Raw genomic sequence first — 20138 nt, 5'->3', positions numbered from 1 at the left:
TCACCACGCGCCGCGGCCGTCTGCGAAAGTTGCGGGAGCCCGCGTCCCGCTCCGAAGCGCTCCGCTCAGCCCCCGCGGCAGCTTTGGTCCGCAGCCCCGAGCGAGGCGGCGCGGCTCGCCGCCCGCGGCCAGCCTGCTGCCCGCCTTCATTCTGCCTGCGCGGCACGCGGCCGCCCCCACCCCGCACCCGGAGCAGTTATTCGCAGAAAAACTGATTTGACTGCGTGCGAGTTCAGAGGCAAGGAGCACACGAGCCTCTAGAGAACAAACGCAACTCCCGCTCACACCCTGCTGCTACCGGTGCTCCACGCCGCGGGCAATCAACGAGGGGCGGCAGCCGGCGGCCGAGCTCCCGCCTCCGCCGTGACGTGACACTGCGGGGCGGCCGGAGCCGCCATCTTGGGGGCAGTGCGGCGGGTGGCTGTGGCGCCGTGGTGCCGGCGCCTTTCGGAACGCAGTGGGGGCTGTGCGCGGCGTTCGTCACGCGGTTCCCACGGCAAAAAGAGCAGGCAGGAGAGTACTGACACTGAAGGACTCTGCAGGCACTGCCAGCCGGGGAAACAAAGAGTAGCGGAATCGTTCAGAATTAGGTTCTCAGCGGATACTGATGTCACGATGCTGCCGCAGCCCCAGCAGTTATGAGTTGCAATCCCAACCGGGACCTTAAGACCTTGGTTTGAATTAAAAAAAAAAAAAAAACAAAGGATGCATGTAAGCGAGTTATTCGGGACAGGTGGAAACCCACAGAAACTACTCTGCAGAGCAGTCCCTCCTGAGGTGGCCTGCTAACTGCAAAAAGCCCGTTCTCAAAGTGAGAAGCAAGTAAGACGCTCTTACTCGGTGCGTGCCGGTGCTCACGGGCACAGCGGGAAGCACAGCCACTGCGAGCCCACAGCGCCGTGAGGACGGGGTGCTCGATGCTGAGCGAGCTGTGAAGGCAGCGGGTCCCGCGCCAACCCGGCAGCCACCGGCAGCTCCACGTGCCCGCCCCGCCGCCCGGGCTGCTGTCCCGGCCCCTCCTCCCGGGGGGGCGGGGCCGGCGTCACTGGGAGCGTGGCAGAGCCGCGGGGCCGCCCGCGATGGCCGCCTCACGCCCCCGCCCGGGGAGCTGACATGGCCCGGGCTAGCGACGTGCGGCAGCCGCCCGTGGAGGTGGCCGCGGAGCCGCCGGAGAGCTACCAGCTGCGGCAGGAGAACGAGCTGCAGGCGCTGGAGTCTATCTACGGACAGGACTTCCAGGATCTGCGGCGGAGCCAGGCCTGGAAGGTAGCGAGCGGAGCGCCGCGGCCGGGTGCTGGGGGCCTCCCGCCCGCGCCTTCCCGGCTGCGCTTTGCCTCCGCGCCCGCGGTGCCGCGCAGCGCGCTCTGTCCGCGCGGGGTGCCGGGCCCTGGTGCCGCCGGGCGGGGGAAGGCCGCACGGAGCGTGGCCTGCTGTCCGACCGCTACCGTGCTTGTCCTCTGGGCTGACGCAGGCGTAATTAACGCTCTGCATGTAACGTGCATTTTAATTAATTGTCAGCTTAAGAAAAGCTACCTTTGAATTCCATCCTTAGCTGACTAGTTACAGGCTGCCTAACTCATCCCGTCGGTGCACATGTTGGTGAACTCTATACGGGCTTTCTCTGCCGAGGCTCACTTGAACTGGAGCTGTTTCCATCAGAACCTCATACTTTCACTTCGTAGTATTGCTTTTTTCCAATTATTGCTAATTGTCCAAGTCTGCTACTCATTACTTATTTTTCCATTTCTCTTCCATGCCCACGGTATCTTCTTGAGAATTTTTTTTCCAGCTGCATCTGGTGGCACTGTTTTCCCGTACCTGGAGGTAGCGCTCGCTCATGTCATCTCCCCATAACTTCACTGCTGCTGTCATCTGTTAGCTGCCTTTGGCTTTGGTTCCTGCAAAACATCATGGCTGATACTGTTTTTTTCTGCTGTACACCTGAACCTAGAATTCTTGCAGAAACTTGTGAATTTTTGGGGTGGTGGTGGGATTTGATGCTAGCAATGCCAGTAACTTGCTGCATTTTCACAAGCGTTCCTGCTCTCGCTCCTTACGAAATTCGTACTTACCCTGTGCTTCTCCCTCTCGGAAATGCAGGGTAGAGGGTATACCAACAATCTTTTCACTCATTCCCATGTTTGTAATGCCATGTGATGTTATTTTCTTACCTGTTCATCATAAGATCCCTTAAAAAAAAAAAAACTTTCTAGTGAGATGAAGAAGGTTGGAATGCTTACATGGACATTGTTTTTGTTGCTTTTTTTAAAGCAAACGGACAATTTCAAGGAAATGGTGAGAAGACTTGTTAAAATTCTGTTTTATGCCAAAAATAAAAAATATAAATACAAAAATTGACTGTCCATTTGGGTGCACAAGCTGTGATTTCATAGTCTGTTGCCACATTGGAAAAGAAAATGCTGACTGATATTTGTTAGTGATCTAAAACAAAAAAGAAGCCATTTCATTCATATGCTAAATGCGTTAACTTGTGATGTTCCATTAATAGCCTGTCCACATGTAGTTAATTTTTTCTTGCTACTAGCCTACAGGAAGCAAAAGAGGAAGATTCTCATGTGAAACCTCTTTTCTGCTCGGTCTGACTCATCATACTGATAGGTGCACTTACCTAAAGATATTCCACAGTATATTGGATAAGCTGTTGTAACGATCCAGTTCACTCTCATTGAACAGTGTCAACATATTAATATATTATTCTCACAGTTTGCGTGGTCTGACCTGAATTCTGCTATAATTGCGGTTGGGAGACTTGTGTGCAGTAATTCCTGCTTTCATTATAGCAACGGAAATGAAAACAGCAACAACAACAAAAAAAACATTGTAAGTCTAAAGCTTTGGTTTCTGTTCTAGGTACGACAGCCTCCTGAAATTAATTTAGTTCTGCGTCCTCAGGGATTGACTGGTGATGATGAAGTATATGCCAAAGTTGATCTGTGGGTCAAGTGTCCGCATACTTACCCTGATATGTGAGTGAACATTAAAATACAACCTTTTTTTTTTTTTTTTTTTAACCTCTGTGCATTTACTTGTTTTCATGTAGGTTGAAAACACATGTACTTACGCTCATTGTTCTTGTTCTTGTTTTCTTCGTGTCAGTATTTGTTCAGGCTGTGGTGTTTTAAAATAGGCAACTGTATTTCTTTTACCTGCATTGAATGTGGTTTCTTGTGCAATAAGGACAGGTGTACCTGTCAGCATCTTAGTGCCCTTTGGAAACTTTTTCAGCCTGTGATCTACTCTGCTCAGAGACAGACTGACTTTTTATTTTAAGAACACACTTTTGTCCTATTTGTATCTGATATTCCTGTTCTGCGCTTTTGGATTAGTTCTGCACTGAGAATGTAAAAAGAATTGCTAGTAATGAGCACTCCCTGTGTTTTGGGTTCGCAAATACTTTCTGAGTGAAGTATTGCCCTGCAGGTACTGAGGAAAATGTCCCCCTCAGTCCCTGTGTCACTGGCCATGTCCACAGCATGACAGCCCTTAGCCCATCTGTTTGCTGTGGGGCCTGAGCGGCACACAAGGGAAGCGCTATTCCTGGCCAGGTGAGGGACCAGTTATGCCCAGTAGCACAGGGTATAGCGGCCCCTCTTGTTTTGTTTTTGTCTGTTTTTAGTTCAAGTTAGCATAGCTACAGATATCTGACTTCTTCCTACCATTGCACATTTCTTTTAAGGTTTTGTCACCTGTATTAGTGGGAATAAATAAGTTTTTGCCACCTCAGTATTACTCTAGTAGTATTTGTAAGGCTCTTTTATATAAGTTACTAGTAAAGAATAGGAGTCGTGAGAGACTGCAGGGGTTTCCTTGCAAGTTCTTCTGTAACTGACAAGTAATATGCAGCCATAAGTTGATGAGTATAAAATAGTATCTCTGGCTTTATTCTGTGTTATATGTGTAATATTTACCTACTGCTTATTGAGCATTAACTAATTACCAGGAGCCGATAAACTCCATTCCTTTTCCACCATTGACCATATTTTTACCAGCCCTCTCTATCTCACTTAGCTTTTTACGCTCTCTCCTCCCTCCTCCTGTTCTTCCCTCTCCCCTCCTTCCTCCTTTTACTTTTCTATTCTTTTTATGAGGACATTCTTTATGTTCTGTTGCTGTCTCCCAGCGTTCCTGAAATACAACTGAAAAATTCCAAAGGCTTGTCAAATGAGAAAATAAACGAGTTAAAATCCAGACTAGCTGAACTGGCAAAAGAGTGCTGTGGAGAGGTAAGAACTTTTCACATCCTTGAGGAATATACCCTGGTCCTTAGCAGTTCTAAAAAAATATATCTGTAATATAAGGAAGTGCATCCATATTAGAAGTATGATTTACATTTTTGTGAAGAATGTTTCTATTTAATGGAAGTTGAGAGTATGAACTCTTCAGTCTCCTGTTGCAGTGGGTGGCAGCCCTGCCTATGGCGGGGGGTTGGAACAGGATGATCCCTTCCAGTCCAAGCCATTCTATGATTCTACGATAGTGCATATGTAAAGAAGGTAAATAATGTAAGACCTTAGGTATGTTTGGTATGAACAGTATCTTTTATTTTTTTGCTGACGATTGAAATTATGCAGTGGGTTGCTACCAAATATTGAATTCTTTGTGAAAGCAAGGTTTATGGTATGTTTCTTATCTGTAGGAAATGTTGCAGATGAACACATTTGGTTTGCTCTATTTGCTTTTCTGAAAGAGAAAGATAGACAGACAGCTGTATAAGTTATTATATGCTGAGATGGGATAATACTCAGCTTTTAAGTTTCCTAAACTTGTCAACTTCACAAGTTTGGCAAGGGCTTGCCTTCCTTGTAATGTTGCCACATCAATGTCTTTTTCCATTTTTATACTGCACTGCTATTTTGTTGACCAATTTTAATGCAAATACCTTCAGAAGAAATATTCTAGACAGATACTGTTATATTCATTCTGTTTAATTGCAAATTCCCTTTTCTTTTTTTTTTTGTATTTTTAGAAATTAGCAGGTTAACTGTGTCTTCTGAATTTATTTTTTATTTTTGTAATGGCTGTGCTATGGACAAATATAGAAAACACTAGAAACAAGGTTGAAAGTTTCTAACTATCTACTAAATCATGAGATGTATTCTCAGTGTGCTCACAACTGACCCTAGGAGAGCTGCTGGTCTCTAGGGCTTTAAATCCCCATTTCTGATCTCATTGAAAGGAGCTTCAAAGGTGTTACCTAGTAACCTTCAAAGGGTTTTCCTACTAATTATTTTCCAAAGGGAGAAGTTTGCTTGTTCCAGGAACATGAAGATACAATTGTGAAATACATATATGATATGCATTTTTTTTATGAATACAGTACACAGCGTAGTCCAGAATGGTTTTCTCTGTCACACTGAACCACAGATGTATTCTACTTTTTTTTTAATTAATGACATTTCTTATTTATTATTATTTTTTCTTATTTATTTATTTATTTATATTATTTATTATTTATTTATTATTTATTATTATTTATTTATCTTATTTTTTTTATATTTATTTTTTAAATACATGTGTGCTTTGCATTTTTAATAGTAACCTGGGAAAGATTATCTAGTTTGCATGTCAGATGTATGCATATTGTGCTATTCTTTCTGCTCTGAATTCTTCCTTTTTTGAAAATCATTGAAATGTCAGTCTGCTACAGGCAGATGGTAGGATTTGGTCTGACTTTTCTTCTACCCGTACATGTAAATCAAGATCAGTGCCGCCGCTGACTCTGCTTGGGAGCATCTTTCTGCTGTATTGGTCTTCAGTTTTGGAGATGCAATGGTCTGCTAGTGCTGTGGACTCCGTATTTTAACAGAGGAATGTTCCTACACTGATGAAAGCTTAGGTGCTGACACGTCAATTGGTCATCAGTATATACCTAGCAAATCATGCGGCCATTTCAGTGCTGCTCGTATTTTAGTAGCTGTAGTTTTATGAATGTGGAATGCCTTAAGTGGCTTTAGAGTTCTAGCTGTGGGGCTGGATTGTAGAGAAAGGACTGGATTTCATGTTAGCAATGAAATAAGCAACTATTCAGTAGTAGTAGTAGGTACAGCGATAGACGAGTGCAAAGGATTTATTCTCTTGTAGTTGATATGTCTTAAACGTGTGTCTTTGCAAATAGAAAGATATCCCTCAGAGCAGACAAGAAAAAGGATTTTGCAGAGAGGGAAGGGGGAAGGTGCCTGAAAGCTGTCTGACAGGAATTTTTACCATCTGTGCTACTGTGGTCAGGGACTTTCATGTTGCAGTTCATTAATAAACAGTTCTGACAAAAATAATGAAAATACCTCTGGTAAGTAACAAAATGAACAGTCACACCTCACTGCTGTATTGCTTTTCCAAATTGGGTATCATTTTGTCATGTTCTTTGAACTAGATTGAGCTCTGCTTGCAATTCATGTTTATTTTCTTTCAGGTGATGATATTTGAACTTGCAGGCTACATACAGTCATTTCTCAGTGAGTATAATAAACCACCTTCCAAGTCCTTTCATGAAGAAATGCTAAAAAATCATAAAAAAGAGCAAGAAAGGCTGGCTCAGGAGGAGTTGCGTAGGGCACAAGAAGTTAAGAGAAGAGAGGAGCAGGAGGTAAGAGAAATTGAAATGTGAATAACTGTATTGTTTATTTTAACAATCATGATTTTGTAAATTATCCTGCATTGCCATGGGTTTTAGGGAACTATGAACTTGTCAGAGCTGACAGCATTGGTAGGTACTCCATGAACTATCTGCTGCTTCTACTGTAACATCTTACTGATGAGTTTTTAACCCTGAGAAGTACTAATGCCTGAAAAAAATGTGTTGATTAGTGATCCTGTGGAAACCATTTATAAAGAAGGTCTTAACAAAAATGTGAGTAAATATATATATAGGGTGTGTTCCATCTTACACCAGAAAGTAGTAGCCAAGCAGATAGGTAATCCCACCTATTCCTTCACTGTAGAGTGACTGCTCTATTCATTGTAACAGGCTTATCTAGAGACCGTGTTGAGGCCAACATGGCTTAAGCTAGAAAGACGTATTTATTCTGCCCTAGAATTGAGGGGATTCATCTAGGTCACACAGAGACGTGTGATGTGAAATCATGCTGTGGAATTTGGACGGAATAGCTATTACTTTATTTCTCAATAAATGTGCTGTGTTTGAAACTTCACTGTTGGGTGTGCTAGCAGAAGTCATTTTCTTTTGTCTTCAACTCCATTCACAATTTATACTTTTTTCTCTTAAATTCCTCAGGAGAGATCATTTGACTTCTGTTTTGGTTTTTGTTTTGTTTGTTTTTTAATCTTATTTTGTTCTTCTGAGATCTATGAATACTCTTCTAATACTCTTGAAAAGTCAATGTCCTAGATTTTTAACAAGCTAAGATTAGCAGTTGCACTGTATTTACTGTTTCATGTCTAATTACGCTGAAATTCATTTCAGCAACGTGAAATCCTTAATGAGATTCAGAGACGGGAGGAAGAGAAAAGAGAAGAAAGAAAAAAGAAAGAGATTGCCAAACAGGTATTCTTTCTGAGCAGGAGTGCAAAAACCATTGCAATATCTTTTTTTTGTCCATCTCTGTAGCATATATTTGTGGAAATCTGAGATAATTTCATGACTGAATTTTCTGAACATCTTTCCTTTTCCTTATCCAGTTCTCCAAAGAGATCTAAGTTAAGACAGCATCTTCCATTCTTCGAAATGGATATTTCTGAAATAAAGCCAACTGTAAGGGAAAACGGTTGGGTTTTTTTTGTATCTTTTTAGTGTACTGGGATGGATATTTTCAAACAGATATAAAATAAAGCTAGTTCATTAACTGTTACCAGTTTCATTGCAAAGCACCTTTACGTTCTTGCCCACAGACAGTGCTGAAATGTACTTTCTGAATCTCAGCATTTCTTCCTCAGCCTTATTTCTTATGGAACCGTATTTTCCCTGGGATCTGATGACTTCATAGAATAATAGTCAAGTATACCCACAAATTTTGAGGATAGGAGCCGTTTCTGTACTTCAGTATTTTTCCTGATCTTTTAGGAACGTCTGGAAATAGCTGCTCTGACAAGTCAAGAAAATTCTCACAGGAGAGATACATCACGGTACAGAGTTGCTTCCAGTTTAAATGGGAACTGTTTGGAACATGGAGCGAATAATAAACAACGCCCAAATTCAGTTGGGCGTTCGAAGTATGTATGCCAATTTGCATGTGTATTTTTTTTTAATCTGTATTTTGAAGGAGCTTCTACTTTCTTCTTCATATGCTCCTGTGATTTCTATACTGACTGCGTTTATGTGGAAGAAATGGTAATATTTCTATTAATTTTGAAGTAGATTGTATCAAGAAGTAACGGAGGTTGGTTTGCGTCAGTGGTCTTGAGTTGTTTCTGATCTCATGTGCAGCTCTATATGTGCACGTGAGAAGGTTTGGAATGTACCACTTCTTTTTTTTTTTTTTTTTTGTTCCCCCAAATTTTCCCCTTCTTGAAGGATGGATTTTGAGGAGTAAAAGCAAACAGGAAAGCCCATTTTAAGAAGGGAAAAATAATTAAACTAAAGCTGGAATGAACTTCTCAAAACTGCAAGTATTTGCTCTTTGTTACATTTTAAAAGATAATGCAAATCAAGTCAAACCTGCATATTTTGCAGAGCAATATTATGGTAGCAGTTGTTGTTGTTACAACTATTGCTACGTTTTCCAAACTGAAAATGTCATCCTAAGCTGCAGAAGTTTTAAAGTTTGGATTGAACTCCTTGCTAATCAAATTCCTGAATTTGAATGTAGAGACCTAATGTAATTTGTTGTTGCTTATAAAGTGCTCGATGGCAATTCAGATGTTCATATTTACATCAACTCAGTGTCTTTGAGTGCTGTTGCTGGATGCAAAAGGGCCTGAAAGCTAATCCTGTTGCAGAAGTGGTATCTTTAGGAACTAGAGACTGTAACAAAAGTATCTTTTTGAGACAGTGAAAAATGTTACATCTGCACTGCAGGAGAGAACGCCAGTTTTCTGCTGGTAATAATGAAGAGTCCCCTGGAAATTATGAAGTTCTGAACTTCAGCACAAGTGGTGCTGGACAGTTTACTGTGCATAAAGGAAGATGTCTAGGTAAGCAGAAACAGTTGCAGCTTGACATAACTGTTTTGGTGGGGGTAGAACTTGAAAGGTTCTGACAGGTACAAAGTAGCAAGGGCAGGGAGAAGATTGTTGCGGAAAATGAAATGTCACAGACAGAAGTAGTAGGGCGTAATAGGAAGTTACTTTTTGGTAAATATTTAAAATTTTCCTAAGATTATTTTAGGTAAAAATCTGCTTTCCAGAATTTATTACTTAACTGAACAGCTACACCAAAAAACTCACCTTCTCAAAATTTTCTATGATCTTCAGAGGTAAAATAATCCTAGAAACAGTTTGATTTCACGTTTAAATAGTTAGCTTGTCAGATACACATGACCACCAAGCAAGAAATTGTCTTAACTTACAGTAATGTGAAACCAACGGTAAGAACAGGGAAGAGCATTCAGTTATTGAAACTTGAAATTCTTAAAACGTGCAGCAGTTTTTGCCAGTGTGCTATGGTTCTCGTTTCTCTATTCCTAGTTTATTTTGTCTGCATAGCATTCACATTCATCAGAGATGTTTTGCAGGACACACATAGGTACAGATTTTGTTCACTTGTAACTAGGTTTCCAATTCTCAAATTATAAAAACCAGTCTTTCTTTAGCATTTGCAGAAGCTCTTGCCTGGCCGTTAGGAGAAAATAAGCTGTGTTCTTCCTTTCTCACTTTGTGTTTAGGCAAGGATGAACAGCTTGGTAAATCGGTCTACAATGCCTTGGAAACTCACACTGGAGATTTTGTTTTAATATATGAGTGGGTTCTGCACTGGCAAAAAAAGATGGGAAAATTTCTTACAGCACAGGAAATAGAAAAGATAGAAAAGTGTAAGAAACAGGTAATGCCCATATTTTGTATTTGGCTTTAATAAAGTTTGGATGGCTTTCAATGATTTTGTTGAATTTGCTAATTTATATTGAGAGGGTGGTGATGACCCTGAAAATGTTACTGTTCAGAGGATTTGCACCACAAAGGAAGTTGAATATGTTGGGGTATTTAGGAGTGTATGTAAAATACAAATACAAGAAAGTGTGTTTGTAAGTATGCATATATAAAAGAATAGAATAATAAAATACATTCTGAAGAAGGAGGAAATCAGGTATACCTGACAAAAACTGGAGTTATTCTTGCTCCTTGTCTACAATGCTTTGATATGTCATAGAGGTATTTTTGTATATATTATCTATTTTAGTAATCGTATGCTCATGAAATATGACATGATGCATGTTATGTTGTTTTTCTCTTAACAGCTTCAGGGTGCAGAGACCGAGTTCAGCTCACTGACAAAGCTAAGTCACCCAAACATAGTACATTACAAATGTATGAACTTGAAAGAACAGGAGGATTCAATTGTGGTGGACATTTTAGTGGAGCACATAAGTGGTTGCAGCCTTTCCACATACTTGCACAAAGAGACTCCAGTTCCAGTTGAGCAGTTGCGCCATTATGTGAGCCAGATTTTGTCAGCTCTCGACTACTTGCACAATAATTCAGTAGTGCACAAAGTTCTTTGTGCTTCCAGTATCCTGGTAGATGCTGAAGGAAACATCAAGGTGACAGACTACAGCATTTCCAAACGCTTGGCGGATATCTGCAAAGCAGATGTTTTTGAGCAAACCAAAGTTCGTTTTAGTGAGGATTCTCTTCCCAGCAAACCTGGAAAAAAAGGAGATGTCTGGAGTTTGGGCTTGCTTCTGCTTTCACTCAGCCAGGGCCAAGTAACCAAGGAATATCCAGTTGCTGTTCCTAATAATTTACCTGCTGACTTCCAAGACTTTCTGGAAAAGTACGTGTTTGCTGCATTCCTTTATCTTTTTCTCTTTGTTTTTTTTAAAGACTTGACCAGTGTTTCAAAAAGAACAGTCAAATCCCAGTGTCACTAGTCAGAGGTTTTAGAGAAGAGGCATTTTCTCTCTCTAGGATCATGCTGCTAATCTGGGATTCAGGAGAATGGGTGTGGTGGTCTCTTCCTGCTCTATTCTGCGACCAGCTTTGTGTGTCTCTGTGGATAAGCCATTTAGTCTCTCTTGGCCTCTTGATTCCGTCAGAATGATAAAGGTGATCATTTCTTAAATAAGGAGATCTGTTTGAGCATTTTGGCCCAATACGAGATATCTCTTTCAACAGTTCTCTTTTTGCTTTGCTAATAGATGTGTTTGCTTGGAAGATAAGGAAAGATGGACGCCTCAGCAACTGTTACAACATAGTTTTATAAACATTCCACGAATGAAAATACCTGTAGCAGAAGAAAATCTAGATGGTGAGGAACTCATTTCCTTATGTATTCTGTTAAATAACTGGTCCACATGCCTGCAGAAACAGAAAAATTGAACTGTGTTAGATCATCACAGGACCATGTTTCTGCAAATGCTTTACAGCAACTAATCAAGAAGTTAAAGACCACACTAGCTTTCAGGTCCATGTCAAGCTGGGGTGGTCAGACTGCTGTGTTCTCATCAGTAGAGGAAGCTGTGTGTTGTAAATGTCAGTCTTAATTTTCTTCCTGGAAGATTATGTTCCGGGGAGACATCTTTTCTCACCGTATTCTGTTAGAATTAGTTCCTTGGTCCTCTATAATTAATGTTAGTAGTTAAACACTGCAGTAAGGTTTATGCTTGTACCAGAGCTTAACTCTCCTCAGCAGAATGCTTCTATATTTCAGGTTTAGTTGCACTTGGTTATTTAGGACTTATCTTCTTCCTAATGCCTATTTGACAGTGCCTAGTGCCTTATCACCTTCTCCCTGTACTACCAGCGCTGGTAACTTTGATGTCCTCATTACAGATTCAGCAGGTATAGATTGCATTGAGACAGTTGTGCCCAGCAACCAGGTATCCAGTGCTTCATTCTTCACAGAAACACAGAGACAATTTTCACGCTATTACAATGAGTTTGAAGAGCTAAAATTACTTGGCAAAGGGGCTTTTGGAGCAGTCATCAAGGTATGGTATAAAAGTTATTTCCACTATGAAATTCTTGAGTTTGTTTTCTCTGAAGCAAAACAGCGTACTCGGTGTTTGGTTTTGTGTAAGGTTTTCCAGTGTGCTATACCTGTGTTGTGCTTTTCATCAGGAGTTGAGTAGGCTGATAAATTTTGAGAGAGATTACTGGGAGCCACTAAGAGCCCCATTAGCATGGAGAAGCTTGCATTTCAGTTGCAGTTGTTCCCCAGGTGGAGGGAAAACTTCCCACTTCCATGAAATTATTCTGGGTCTGGCTGTACTTAGTAGGGTGTTTATAAGCATTTGACTTGAGATTTATTCAAATTTTTCAGGTGCGAAATAAGCTTGATGGTTGTTACTATGCTGTAAAACGTATCCGCATAAACACTGCCAGTAAGCAGTTTCGGAGGATTAAGGGAGAGGTAACGTTACTTTCCCGTTTAAACCATGAAAATATTGTGAGGTATTACAATGCTTGGATAGAAAAACATGAAAGTCCTGTTCCCATTGTGTCATCATCTGAGACATCTGAAGACAAAAGAACGCCCACCAAAGTAAGTCTCATCCTTACTGCGGAGGAGACAAACGACGTGGAAGCTAACGCTCCTCCCCCAGTTCTGACAAGTTCAGTTGAGTGGAGTACTTCGTGTGAGAGATCCTCCAGCAACAAATTCAGTGGAGCTGATCAGGAGTCCAGTGATGATGACGATGATGATGGTGACGGGGTGTTCTCGCATTCATTTTTGTAAGTAGTCTTCATCATTAGCACTGTAGGAAACATCAGTATAGTTGAGCATTCCAAGCTTGTGTCTTTTACCGCTCTCACTTTGCCAGAGGTGATTCGCTGCATTTTTCTTCTGTCCTCCGGTTAAAAACAAGTACTGTGTTTGCCAGCAGCTGGACAGCCAGGGAAGTTGGTTTGTGCTTCTGGAAGTTTATCATTTGTTTCAGGATGTATGACTGCTTACTTTATTTATGTTGGATTTTATTCCAACCTTAAGACATAATGTCTTTCATATATTATAAAAATTAAAAATCCCCCAAAATACCTTGCTCATTCTTTCTGATTTTAGTAACGTATTCAATTCCTGCCACTGAATATGGGATGGTTCTTTTGCTTGTGTTGTTCTTTTTCTTTAAGTATTGCATTGTAAGAGAACTTACCTCGCTTTTGCTTACTGAATATAGAAATTAGATCCTACTGGTTTGCTTTGGTAAAGGTCATTCAACAGAAGCTTTGATTTCCTTTTTTTTTTTTTTCCCCCCCAAGCAAATGTAGGCTCAAGGTTTCTTGTGAAATGTTTCTTGGTGACGTCCGTTTAAGGAATACTAAAACTTTATTTTTTTTCTTAAAAGGCCAACTACAGACTCTGAAAGTGAAATAGTTTTTGATAACGAGGATGAAAACAGTAAAGGGCATCCTCCAGTAAGTACAAGGATAAAGCTAGTAAGAATGGAAATATCACAGAATAGTCTTTGAACAAGCAAACAGCTCATGTGGGAGGTTTGGTTTCATATCTGGTTTAAATATAGAATCATGCAAGGTTATCTTAATGATAGCAAACATTGTGCCATCATGAGCTACATAAAAATAATTATCTGATGCAGCTAGTCTGGAGTCTGTTTCTCACAGTGTGATTGAGCTAAACATGATTCGTATTTTATAGTCATGAGCCTGGTTATTGTAAGTTTAGGATTTTAGTACATACATGATTTATCAACTCACCATCTGCATTGTCTTACATCATCTGAAAACCAAAATTCTGTTCGAATTTTAGGGGATTTCAGTGTATTTGCTCACAGTAGCTACTTTCTCAAAGTGGTGACATGTTTGTAGCAGTCAAAAAGATGGAAAGTCAGAATGACGCGTGGGAGGTTCTAGTGGTTCTCAAGATTTTGAATCACACCACTTGCTGTAAAAAGTCAGAGGACTATGTCATAGAAAGCTAATGGGCCAAATTTTCTACAGCATGTAGAATCTGTCATTGCCAATCCTTACGATTTGTAAAGTGCTCTTAGTGATTCTCGATTTCCTTCGTTTTGTTAAAATGTACATTGGCCTGACAAAGCTTTCAATATACGTTTAATAAGGTGGCAGTGCACTTTCTATCATGGAGGGATAGAGAGTTCTGATATATCAAAGTTGTTGATTTCTCCTTTTTTATTATTCATTTTGCTAAATATGCTTTATTTATTTATTTATTATTATTTTAACGTAACAGAGATTTAGATTTTGTCCAGATATTTTGGAAGTTTTATTCCTCCAGTGTCTAGTTACAGCAAAAATGTTTCTTGTTTTCACTTGAAAGCAAGAATTGGGTCATACCTTTTCTTCCAGCAGATGTATTTTGCTAATATTAAAACCCAGCCATAGAAGATGAGTTTTCATTAATGTGTTCCACTCAGTAAAAATGATAGGATGCATAAAAAACATCTGGACCACTTCCTGTAACTAACTGTTCTGTTACTTTTACTGTGATAAAGGATGAAGAAGGCAATGAAAAGAATAGCCATGAAGAAGAAGACAAGACACCAGTCATTCAAACAGTGCATTATCTGTACATCCAGGTTAGGCTGCTTGTGTGTTCGGATGAAAGGATGCTGTTTCTTCCAGTCAGCAGAGATTAGTTGCTGTTGTTTTCTTTGGTTTTTCTTTTCCATGAGAAAAGTAATGACATTTTAAAAATGCAAAATGAGACTAAATTCAATGTTCTTTATGCAGTAGACTAGTTTTCTGGAAGGTGTGGCTGGGGGGAAGGCACTGTGCAATGCTTCCCATTGCTTTGTATGGTACTTGTTGTACTTGAAGATGTGGTTTGCAGATGTGAAAACTTCCTCATCCTCTTCAAAGGATCCACGATGTATATACTATTTCAACAGGAAATACAGTAATTTGCGAAGCCATTATGTGAACCTAACAAAAGAAAATTCGTGCAGGTTTGAACCTTCAGGCTTTACTTCTGAAAACATCTCTTTTCTGTTAAGAGTTGGACTAACAGAGAAGTTAGCTGTCATATCTAACTGTTTTGTGTGCAGTTTTTTATAAAGCAGTTATTGGTAGCCCTTGTCTGGAAGGGAGGTGCAGCTAGATGGAATTAGGCTTTTATATGATTGTTTGCATGTGCTATGTATAACATAAAACAAGCGGTCATGGAGCCAAGAAAATTAAAGCCAGAGGAATTTCAAAGTCTGATTTGAACATGCATTATGCCTAGATTGCTTTCATCTTGTTTTTAATGTTTGTGATTGAGAACAGACTACTAAGCAACCTAGTACCATTGCCCCCTGAAAATGAGGTAGGACTCCTGACTGCGTATTTTCTAGCTAAAACATGTCTCAGGAAAATTCCAAATACCTGATTTTTTTGATGATATTATCTGCTTCTGAACAGTGTTTTACAGAACCATACATTCAGGGGCTCACGGATTAAAAATTTCTGATAATTTTTTTCCTTGACAAAACTCTTTCTTCTCTTTCTCACCTACATATGCGCAACTGAAGATGGAATACTGTGAGAAGAGCACATTAAGGGATACTATTGACCAAGGATTATACAAGGACACCAGTCGGCTTTGGAGGCTTTTTCGAGAAATTTTAGATGGGTTGGCTTACATCCACGAAAAGGTTAGTTAGTATGACAGTAACGAGCTGTCCGTTACATATACGTTATGACCTATTCTACTCTATTCCATCCTGTCTTATTCATTTTGAACATTTGATTCTATATAATTGCATTCATTAGTGCTCCTTACTCTTGCCATTATTATTCAGTTCTAGGGTTTTAGAATGTATTTTCATCAGTTTTAATTTTGTAATGAGTCACATCAGATTTTTTCCCTTTGTCATAATAAAAATTGCCTACCTTTAAAAATGTTGCTTTAGATATGTATTAACACCAAAGATTGTTTTTAGCTTCTGGGCTGGCAACTACAGTCTTCAAAATTAGTCACTGGTGACTTAATGCAGTAGATTTTCCACTGCATGTAGAATAATTAATATAATATTGTTCTTCAGTCTGTTATAAAGAATTACATTTTGTATTGTGTTTATTGTCTCTTATGCTATCAGTCTTTTTGTTGTTGTTGCTCTCCTGCTTTAACAGGGAATGATCCACAGAGACTTGAAACCTGTGAACATCTTTTTAGATTCCAATGATCATGTGAAAATTGGTGATTTTGGTTTAGCTACAGATCATCCAGCGAATGCAGTGAGTACAGCCAAAAGTGAATTTGGCATTGTAATAACCAGAAAGATGAAAATAGAAGATAACGATTATATTGTGAATGCCAGAATCTTTACAGTTTATATCTCTTTTCCTCCTTACAGGCAATCTCGAAGCAAGAAGAAAATCACTCAGATAGCTTTGCTAACTCTGACCCATCAGGTTAGTATACACAGTAGCTTGTTCTAAATTATTTTAAGCAAAGTCTTGTAGACTGCAATCTTATGTAATCTGTTAGAACTTCCATTCTTTCTTGGAAAATAAAATGTGTTTTATAAATAATATAAATGTTTTATAAATAAATATGTGTTTTTATAGGAGAAAAATACAATTTCTAGATGGATACGTTACATATGATTTGGCTGTTTTGCCAGTTATCTGAATGAATTTGCTTCCACTAACTAGACTTCTGCCATGGATTGACACTATTTTTTATTATGGTGGGATATACGGAGAGCCTGTATATCTGTTCCATCTGCACTTCTATTCTCTGTATAGGATAATTTCAAGATTTGAGGGATTTTTCTTTTTATTTGTTTGGCTTTAACGCCTTCCATATTGGGATGAATTTTGTGCTTTGAGAAAACTTTAGTTTATCTTCCGTCATAAGATGAGTGCTCTGGAAGTGAAATTGAGTTGTATTATTGTGTGCTGACCTACTAAAATTCTGTAGAGCAATAGATAGGATGTAGACAGTTTAGACAGACACATACACTTGACACGTGAAATTCAGCACTGTTTTGCAAACTGTTTGTGACTGGGTATCTCTTACGAAGATCTGCGTTCCGTCCTGGGAGAAATGAGGACAAAAGATGAGTGAGTTTTCTTGACTTTAATGCCACATTTCCTGCTCTCTTGAAACTAATGCTTTCATCTTTTGCTTTGTAGGTAATTTGACGGGGATGGTTGGCACCGCACTGTATGTCAGCCCAGAGGTCCAAGGAAACACTAAATCTACGTACAATCAGGTATGATTAGACTTAATAAAAGGCAGCATGGAATCTAAGGTAGCGGGTACAATGCAGGTGACTCATGCTCAACAAAGATGAATTAAAGATGGAAAAGGATATGGTGGGACTTCTGAGATAAAGGAATATTTCTCGTTTCCTTCCTTAAGAGTAGACCAAAGTAAAAGGATGCATGCGAGGCAGGTATTTTGCCTGTGCTGTGACCATGGCTATGTGCAAGCAACTTGAAGTTGAAAGGAGAGTATTTATAAATGAATAGGTTAGAAATCTGAAAGTCTTTAGCTAAAGCAAAACGTCATTATTAGAATTGCTCTCCTGGATTCCTAGATTGTCATTTTAGGGGATGGCAGTACATTTTTTTTTTTTTTTTATTACAGAGGATCCTGTTTATACACACAAACAAACAGAATTTCAAAGTAGGAGTGTTTTCAAAGTGAAATGGAGTCCTTTATATCAAGGCAGTGCTGTGAGGATAAAAGCAATTGAAGTCTAACTAGTCTTAATGGATTATGTCACTTGAAAAAGTTAAATAGGAAAGCAAATAAACTAATAAATAAAGGCAATCCACACCTTTCTTATGCTGTATTATAATGTGAAATTTAACCAAAGTGTTTTTTCTGTTGTCATCTTCCATGGAAATCTAAAAGTAATAACTGTGAATTTTGTAATTTTTCTTCCCTAGAAAGTGGACCTGTTCAGTCTGGGTATAATATTCTTTGAAATGTCCTACCACCCCATGAGTACTGCATCGGAAAGGATCTTTGTTCTTGGTCAGCTAAGATTAGTAAGTATACAGGTATAAAGGATAAATTCTGAGCATCACATAGCTTAAGGGGAGCAAAGATGTTTCCATGGAGAGTGCTTTAAAAAAAAAAAAAAAGTAGAAGGAAAGAATAAAATTGGAGCTCCTGGTGACATTTTCTTAATGTACTTTGGATTTCCTAATGTTATTACCATTAGTCAGTGTTCTGTCTCAGTGAAAGTAATTTTTATATTGCAAAACATTAGAGGTGTAAACTTCAACAATAAACAGGTCATGGCTTTAGTACAGCTGGGTTTAGACCCAGTGAGTTCTCGAGAACCAGTTTATTTGTTGTTGAAAAGTGACTGTGAGTATGGACTGTCTCTATTTCACAGAACATCACACTTGCATTTCAGTAACGTTCTTCTTTCTCTTAGCTCTTCGAACTAAATTTATTGTGTATTTTTTGTTGGTTTTTTCCCCCCATGGTCAATAACAGTGCTCCGTTTCTGTTTAAAAATGTAGCACTTAAATGTAAGAGCAGCTTGCGCAAACAGCACTGGCTGTTCAAATTCAAATGTGGTTGGTTTGTTTGTTTTGTAGCCCAGTATTTTATTTCCTCAAGACTTTGATGAAGTCAACCATGCGAAGCAGGTAATTTTCAAGACATTTTAACTAGCAGATATCCCTGTCAAGAAACGCTTATTATTTTTCCCGCTTAATTCTAACTTAGTGATTCCTGCCAAACTGTTATTACCTGACATTAGAACAAAGTAAGAAAGAAATCTCAAAAGAATATATAAAGTTGACGTGGAAATGTGCTTATCTACAAAATTCCCTAGCACAGTCATGAAGAAATGCAGAATTTGCCAGCTTTTAAGCTCTGAGGGACAATTTTTAGTTTTTAGACGCAAAGTAATTGCAGCTGTGTTTTTTTTAACCCTAAATTTAAATGGTTGAAAGAGATCCATGTCACAGAATGGGAAGAGAAATACAACGTAAATCGATGCTCTAAGTTTGAATATTGCTGCGAAGAGCTATTTTGGAAACTTGAGACAACAGGTACTCAATGGATTTGAATAGAGTTTCTTTTTTCTTTTTGTTTCATCTTATTTAGTCATGCCTCCATAGCAGAGGAATGAAGTGATAAGGTGCAGTGTCATTTTTTCTGAGTCGTCTAAGGAATCTTTTTTCCTTGTGCAAACGGACTCTTTCTTTAACAGTTAGCATTAACTTTTTGTCTCTTTTGCTACTCAACAGCAGTCTGTCTCACTAATGCCATAAAAATGTTTCCATCTTACACAGTTTACTGAAATACACTCCTTAGTGTCTGTAACTCACAAACCTCTGTTATGCATGCAGTTCTGTTTTCTCTTAATTTTGTTCATAGAGATGCCAGAGCTTGCATAACATTAGACAATAAATGTTATGATGTGTTTTTGTCATCCCAAGAGATCTAAATGACTAACAAATTTCTAACGGTTCGTTTTAATAGTTCTTTATTCAGGTAATACCACAACAAAAGATACTTAGAATTACCCAACCTAAAGACTCAAATCCCGCTTTCCTTTTTTTCCTGTAGAGTCTCAGTATCTTATTAATGTGATGTGACTACGAATGTTTATTTTAAACACTGACAGCACAAAAGAAACTATAAAATTTTGATTTAACTTGCAGAGATTGGTTATTACGTGGCTCTTGAACCATGACCCTGCAGCAAGACCAACAGCTGTGGAGCTGTTAAAAAGTGAACATCTTCCACCACCGCAAATGGAAGAGTCTGAGCTTCATGAAGTGCTCCACCATACCTTAGCGAACGTGGATGGCAAGGCCTACCGCACTATGATGAGTCAGATATTTTCACAGCGCATATCTCCAGCTATAGACTACACATATGACAGTGATATGCTGAAGGTTTGTAGCCGTTAAGTGCTGTTGTGTGTTCGGTATTTTTTTTTTTCCCGTGTTGGATTTTTCAAAAACAACCAAAGAAGTTGTTATGGTTGACCTCAAAGCACATGTGAGATAATTGCATTATCTCTTCAAATTAACCTTCACATTAGTTACTATTTAAGGCTACAGATTTGCAGTATGGGACCCAAATATCCACTTCATATTTTACCTTACATTGATTCTTCAATGAAGAA

The 20138-nt window shown here is 39.3% G+C and overlaps 2 protein-coding genes across 3 annotated transcripts in view; one reads left to right on the top strand and one right to left on the bottom strand.

Annotated features, from left to right (window-relative positions):
* Positions 1–925, bottom strand: part of GPR176 (G protein-coupled receptor 176) — a 35632-nt gene extending 34707 nt beyond the window's left edge. Inside the window, exons 1-2 of the mRNA XM_021403825.1 lie at positions 838–925; positions 5–670 (exon numbers count right to left, since the gene is read on the bottom strand). The gene's annotated coding sequence lies outside the window, so the exon portion shown is untranslated. The remainder of the gene's footprint in view (positions 1–4; positions 671–837) is intronic.
* Positions 1016–20138, top strand: part of EIF2AK4 (eukaryotic translation initiation factor 2 alpha kinase 4) — a 32934-nt gene continuing 13811 nt past the window's right edge. Inside the window, exons 1-21 of one of the 2 annotated variants that reach the window (XM_021403816.1) lie at positions 1016–1266; positions 2872–2987; positions 4142–4244; positions 6431–6604; positions 7442–7522; positions 8039–8187; positions 8993–9108; positions 9798–9955; positions 10368–10903; positions 11268–11377; positions 11902–12059; positions 12392–12804; positions 13416–13485; positions 14544–14627; positions 15561–15683; positions 16162–16266; positions 16386–16443; positions 17170–17249; positions 17932–18033; positions 18595–18645; positions 19669–19905. In XM_021403816.1, the coding sequence (XP_021259491.1) occupies positions 1114–1266; positions 2872–2987; positions 4142–4244; positions 6431–6604; positions 7442–7522; positions 8039–8187; positions 8993–9108; positions 9798–9955; positions 10368–10903; positions 11268–11377; positions 11902–12059; positions 12392–12804; positions 13416–13485; positions 14544–14627; positions 15561–15683; positions 16162–16266; positions 16386–16443; positions 17170–17249; positions 17932–18033; positions 18595–18645; positions 19669–19905 (3177 nt within the window). In that variant the 5' untranslated portion in view covers positions 1016–1113. Of the gene's footprint in view, positions 1267–2871; positions 2988–4141; positions 4245–6430; positions 6605–7441; positions 7523–8038; positions 8188–8992; positions 9109–9797; positions 9956–10367; positions 10904–11267; positions 11378–11901; positions 12060–12391; positions 12805–13415; positions 13486–14543; positions 14628–15560; positions 15684–16161; positions 16267–16385; positions 16444–17169; positions 17250–17931; positions 18034–18594; positions 18646–19668; positions 19906–20138 lie in introns of those variants that run through there. The other variant, XM_021403817.1, reaches the window with a different exon arrangement.

The sequence above is a fragment of the Numida meleagris genome, chromosome 6 (assembly GCF_002078875.1).
Source record: "Numida meleagris isolate 19003 breed g44 Domestic line chromosome 6, NumMel1.0, whole genome shotgun sequence".
Classification (NCBI taxonomy): domain Eukaryota; kingdom Metazoa; phylum Chordata; class Aves; order Galliformes; family Numididae; genus Numida; species Numida meleagris.
The sequence above is the reverse complement of the archived record's forward strand: the minus strand, read 5'-3'. Positions and strand labels throughout refer to the sequence as shown.